The 6,142-nt window shown below is 47.1% G+C and overlaps 1 protein-coding gene across 1 annotated transcript in view; it reads left to right on the top strand.

Annotated features, from left to right (window-relative positions):
* The window catches only part of mtx1a (metaxin 1a), a 13,472-nt gene extending 7,934 nt beyond the window's left edge, over positions 1 to 5,538 (top strand). The window contains exons 4-8 of the mRNA XM_085472412.1: positions 1 to 20; positions 103 to 285; positions 2,834 to 2,910; positions 3,320 to 3,477; positions 4,903 to 5,538. The exon at positions 1 to 20 is cut by the window's left edge and continues 73 nt beyond it. Of these exons, the coding sequence (XP_085328538.1) occupies positions 1 to 20; positions 103 to 285; positions 2,834 to 2,910; positions 3,320 to 3,477; positions 4,903 to 5,138 (674 nt within the window). The 3' untranslated portion in view covers positions 5,139 to 5,538. The remainder of the gene's footprint in view (positions 21 to 102; positions 286 to 2,833; positions 2,911 to 3,319; positions 3,478 to 4,902) is intronic.
* Positions 5,539 to 6,142: the final 604 nt, after the last annotated feature.

The following is a 6,142-nucleotide window of genomic DNA, read 5'->3' as shown; positions in this document are numbered from 1 at the left end:
AAAAACTCATGCCGGCTCTGGTGAGACGAGTTTCTCTGCTAACAAACCGAGAGTGCGTTTCTCCTGAGCTCGTCCCTGAATCTCTGGATCAATCCTCTGCAGATTTACGCTTTCTGGATCGAGCCAAAGAACTACGTGGACGTGACTCGGCGCTGGTACGCCGAGCACATGCCGTTCCCCCTGAACTTCTTCCTGCCGGGACGAATGCAGCGGCAACAGCTGGAGAAACTGCGACTGCTGCGAGGAGACGAGAGGCTGGAGGCCGGAGAGGAGCTGGAGAAGGAGGTGAGCGCTCGGAGGGGGAGGAGGTCAGAAGAGATCGAGCCTCCTCTGATTTACCAGCTTCAGAATAAAACAGCTGATCGAGATCAAGATGATCCAGATGCCATACTGTGAAGTCATTCTTTAACATTTTATAGGCAGTAAATTCATCTTCGATACATACGTAAAGCCTGTTATCTAATCTAACTTGTGCATTTCTTTCTTCCCTTCCTCCTCGCTCTCTTTTTCCCAACTTCCTTCCTTTCTCAATAAATCCCAGCCTTCTCTTTGTCCTTGTGTTTATAAAAGAAGTGAACGAATTTCCCCTGAATTGAAACTCCAGCATGAGAATAAAAAGTGAGGTCACCGTGTCCGTGGAGCGTCCACCAGACCCCCCGCTTTTGTGAAGGAAACACTGACTTTCAGCCGGCTGCAGTGACAGCAGAACATGCAGAAGCTCCGCGGTTTTCCACTTCAGACGCAGATATCGTTTCCATGTGTTCTGGCTGCTGAAGTGGTTGGAACGAATTTAGACTGAAAGGAAACTTTTTGTCAGCGGAGCTTTCTGTTGGAAAAGTGCACATGCAGAACAACCAGTCCGCTTTGGACAAAGGTCAGAGGGCACGCTGCGTTCAGGGGAAGGTAGTTAAAAAGCAATTTGTTCCTGTCAGTGCGGAAACCTTCAGAGTCGACTTTTCAGGAATGAACGATCGCCGAAGTCGCCTATTTTCCAGGGTTGTTTCCTCTGAGTTTGACTCCCCTTCAGGTCGTAACCAAGATAAAGACGTCACGGTGGATGGTTCATAGAGACGTAGTCTGGCTTGTCAAGCAGAAACCAGTGAGGCTGGAATTTTGAGTATGTACAGAAAGGGGAATAGAGATGCCAGGAAGCAGAGTGAACTAGAGGGAAAAAGTCAGTCATGGAGCCTGAGGGTGATAGCATCAGTTGGTCTGATGGTTCATCCAAGAAGAGGATCTGGACAACATCTGAATCACAGTTTGGATATTTGTGATCCCAGGAGAAACTCTGGTGGCGTTTCAAGCCTGTAACTGATTTTTAAACCACAGTACCGCTTCACGATGATCGTTGTGGGTGTAGACTATCAGATGGTAACTGAAAGCCTCGAGGGCTTCTCTCTTTGCTTCACACATGCACTCATGCAGACACGAATTGAAATTCGGTGCCCGTTTCGCCCGCTGTGATCAAGGCGGCAGAGCAGCGTGGCGGCTGTATTTATAATGGATTCAATCAAAGTTTGAGAAAGTCTCATTTTATTGGAAGTTACGCATTACGTCGACATGGTCATCTGGATGAACCGGCCCTTTAAATGTCCATAGTACCCGATGCAAATGGAAACTCTGGACCAAAAACACGCCTCCAGTCCAACAGCATAATATTAACATCCAGATAATTCAGTTATTAATTTGATGTCACGCTCTTTAAAATACTGACTGGGTAAAATATGAATGTACTGCCGAGTGTTTCCGTCATCTGGAGGGAAACCGTAGAAGAACTGCCTGAAATGTTGCACAGAGTCGACATTTTTTGTGGTCGGCACTGATGAAGTCTGAGGTGTGTTTGGATGCTCCAGAAAAGTGAGTTCGTCAGACACTTTTCCCCTGGAGATTATAAACACGTCACACAAATAAATCCTGATGACTTTGGTGAACATTTGGCTGTGCTTGAGGCTATAACGCTCATGTTTGAGAAGCCCTTTCTAAGTGACCGTACCAAAGACGTTTGGTATAACCCGACCTCAGCAGTCAGTCGCAGGAGTTTCTAAGGCATGAAGAAACGAATTGATGTGCTCTCTTTGGAGGTGTCCAGTGGAGATATTAACAGCTCTCAGTGGTCGTAAAAGGCATCACACCGTGCAGACTTTCAGCACAGGAGTTGGACACGGACCTTTGGCCTTGGCCATGTTAGTTCCTTGCTTTAGCTTTCACAGTTAAATTTATGGTGACCCTTGGCTTTTTAATGCTTGGTTTCAATAGCACTAAGTCAGAGGAGCTGGTAATGGAACAGCTGTGTACACAGTGAGATGAGGAACAATGAACTGCAGGAAATTTACTCCAGACAAGGAGGACCAAGGTCACAAGCATGACATCCAGGCAGCTCGAGACTCCATTGTAGCCTTGGCAGATTTAAGGTTAAAGGTTGGGAATCGGGGGCAAGTAATCGAGCCTTTAGAACTGAAGAAGCTTCTCGGATGAGAGGTGAAACATCTTCAAGCAACTTAAAGAAGTCCAGACGCTTTTCTTTCCAAGCTCCTTAGACTACTCGAGACTTTCCATCTTGTGAAGTCTGGTGGGACAAAGGGCCACATATGAACACACCTCTGGGTATCCTAAGGCCTCTCTTCTACCGTCCCAGTACCAGGAACAGAAAAAGCCCCAAAAGCTCCAGCACGAGACGACAAAACTGGCTCGGAGTTTTTTTGTTTACAGCTTTTTAGCAGAACCAGACTTCCTGCACCTTTTGAGCCTTTTTTACAGATATTGTTGATCTATAAACTGAAGCTTCTGGCTTTGACCCAGTTTTGTCTTTCTGTGTCTGTCTTGTGGTTTTCAGTTGTACCGAGATGCTGCCGAGTGCATGAACCTGCTGTCCCAGCGACTCGGCTCTCACAAATTCTTCTTTGGAGACTCGTAAGTTCATCCACACGTTAACGTGAAAACACGAAGTTGGCTTTTCTCACAGGCAGCGCACTTGTATTACTCTGGGGAAACTTTGAAGATGGTCATTAAGTTAAAAGCTTTTCTAGAGGTGTTTCAGGCACCTCCACCCAGGAGGAGACCCGGGGCCGCTGGAGGGTTCGGGAGAAGGAGGTCAAATATACGTTAGACGATAGATTGATGGCTATCATTTTGAAAAACACTGTGTATCATGTTAACTGTGGTAAAAACTCTTGTAGACACCCTGTGTTCATGCACGTCTGTCCTCCTTATGTACCTTACTGCACTGCATACAGTGATGCACTCAGTAATTGTCACTGGGAGTTGCAGTGGTGACACCAGATTATTGGACTTTGACCCTAATAAGCTTTTCTCCCTGCAGGCCTTCCTCTCTCGATGCCTATGTGTTTGGTCACCTGGCGCCCATCCTGAAGTGCAAACTGCCCAATGGGAAACTACAACAGCATCTGAAGACTCTCGACAACCTGACCAACTTCTGCACCAACATCCTGCAGCTCTACTTCCCCAAAGACGGCCGAGGTGAGGCACACAACAGTCCGAGAGCAGACTTCTCGAGTCCAGGACGAGGCTGGACGCCGTCCCGCTCACTTCAGGACGTTTTAATCTTCTGACAAATTGTTCGCAGACTTTAAAGTGAAACTCTGAGAGCGAGATGTCTGAAACCATTAATAAGAGAAGTAACAACAGTTCAAGCCCGTCAGCATTTTTTGCCTCTGAGATGTTTTGGAATCGTTTATCCGTCTGAGATTGATGTGACATCGTGTAAACCGTCACTCTAAACAGATTGTCTCATTTTAGTCTGAAACGTGTTTTCTGCTGTTTGACTTCTGCCATCACTAACGAGGAACGAAGATGACATCAGGCACACATGTTGTAACACTTAGGGGGAAAAGACCCGGGACGCTTATCGGAGCGCTGTCACAAAGACGATGTTTGTTTTATTGGAGAGATTTTTGTTGTTGGTGCCTTTTAGAAAGTTTTGGTTGTGAACTTGACACCGTCTGAAACGCTCCCAGCTCGCTTTCATTTCAGCACACAGAGTATTTCCAGTAGTCGGAGTCTTGTGTGGACCGTTTCCTGCTGTGTGAGCGGGGACACCAGTGGAAAAGTTCCCAGTTCAATTCAGATTTAATTATAAAGCACCAGTTCACCACAACAGTCCTGCTTTATGCTCTAAAGTAAAGAGACTACAGCATCAACCCACAAATCTGTGACGCAGCACTTTACTACTACTTTACTTCTTTAGTTACAGTGTTTCACTTGAAAGAACAACTTTTAAAAGCCCACTCACATGTTCTAAGAGCATGGGGTCAAGGGTCAGGGTGCTTGTCATTGATGGTTCAGCTTTAAACCTAAACCATAGCCACAAACCCTGTGAAGGATCCTGGGAGCTTTTGAATTGTAGCTCGTGTTAATGCAACCTGCAGCGGTTCCTGATCGTCTACACAACTTCGTCTCATGCTTCAGTAATGTGACATTGACACGTTGTTGTGGTTGACATTTTGTTTATTGCTCCTGGAAACTCTGACATTAGTGTTCAAACTGGTGCTCGAAGCGCGCCGGGCTCTCTGGAGCTGCTGGATGATCACAGCTCAGGAAAGAAATGAAGCGCTTCGCCTCTTCGATAGGAAGACGAGAAGCAAAGTTTTCCACAGGAATTCTCGTTTCCAACTGCTGCGGTGATTTCCTTATGTGTCCTGTGGGAATCCCTGCATTGATACGGCAGCAGACCCGGTCCGCACACTCGTATTTCCACCCCAACCGAGGCAGAAAAAGTCAGAATGTGCACGATGAGCCAAAATGGCACCAAAGTGCACCAGCAGCTGTGATGTAGTGTTTCACGCTGCGGTTAGCGAAGCCACCGTGAGCGAGCAGAAACCGCCTAGAGTAGAAACACAGTAGAAACACGGCTGACATTCTCCCCGTTGTTGTTTTTTGGTTCAGAGAGCTTCAGTCAGAAGACTTCCCCCCACTCTGAAGGCGGAGACTTCGACCACGTTCCCAACAAGCGGAGGAAGCAGTTCCTGTCTGCTCTGGTGGCTCTGGGCGCCATGCTGAGCTACGCCCTCCTGACAGGCATGGTGTCAATCCAGCACGCCCATCACGAGGCGCTGGAGGAGCCGCCGGACCTGCAGGACATCGGCTCCCATCACGACCACGAGGACGAAGGAGACGGCTGAGGACGACGGGCCGAGGCCGCCGTGGGACTCCGCGGACAGCAGTGAAAATGTTCAGGATAAGATCCAGGTGCAGTTAGACAAAGTTTGGGTCCATCTGACCAAACAGGAAGCGTCAGTGTGAAGTTTATCAAATGAAAAAATAATTTATCGACACAAACGAGCCTCTGTGGACAGGAAGTGGAGTTTGGTGCTGGTGTATGTACAGAAATGAATTAAAGGAAAAGTGGAGTCACATGGTTTTGTTTAGTTTTCATGTGTTCTGTTTTATTTTCAACATAATATGAAGCAAAAGGAGAAGAAATGTTGACAGCGTTCACTACTGATGCATCTTTGTTCTGAACATGTTTCAGCGTAAGTTTCATGTGACGACGACACAAGAGAATAAAGCTTTAAATGCAGACGGATGGCTCCGTACTCATGGAGGATTCAAACAAAGCTTATTTGGGTTCATTTGTTGTTTTGTGGCTTAAATGATTTTTTTTCTCCATATAATCAAAGTCACCAGCAGCTGCCTTCACTTCATCTGTGGAAGTTATCAGCGAATGACAGAGGGGAGGTGCACAGAAGCAGAAGAGCGCCTAAACCAGCACATATAACAACGACTCGTTACCAGTTGTTATTCATGCTGGAATTCTACCGGCTTTCAACCTGGAGTTTCATTGATTTTGGTCCAAATTACCACATTTCCAGCGTGGTTCCAGTCACCAACTACTACTTTTTCTTCTGGTTGCTCGCTGTAGGGGGCGCCACAGCAGATCATCTGCCTCCATCTCCTCCTATCCCAGCATCCTCCTCTGTCATGCTTCTGCATGTCCTCCTTCATCCATGCTCTTCTCTTCCTGCCTGAAAGCTCCATCCCCGCCTCCCTCCTCTGCACGCGCTCATTTCTAATCCCGTCCATCCCGCTCAAGAACATCTTCAGTTCGGCCTCCGGCGTCTCCAAACGATACATCACAGCAGGTCTTGCCTCCATCTTTAAACTATCCTGTCACAATAAACGGCTC

Source organism: Copadichromis virginalis, linkage group LG11 (genome assembly GCF_057382275.1).
Source record: "Copadichromis virginalis isolate Kocher_CV1m ecotype Utaka linkage group LG11, C_Virginalis_male_GT1.1, whole genome shotgun sequence".
Lineage (NCBI taxonomy): Eukaryota > Metazoa > Chordata > Actinopteri > Cichliformes > Cichlidae > Copadichromis > Copadichromis virginalis.
The sequence above is the reverse complement of the archived record's forward strand: the minus strand, read 5'-3'. Positions and strand labels throughout refer to the sequence as shown.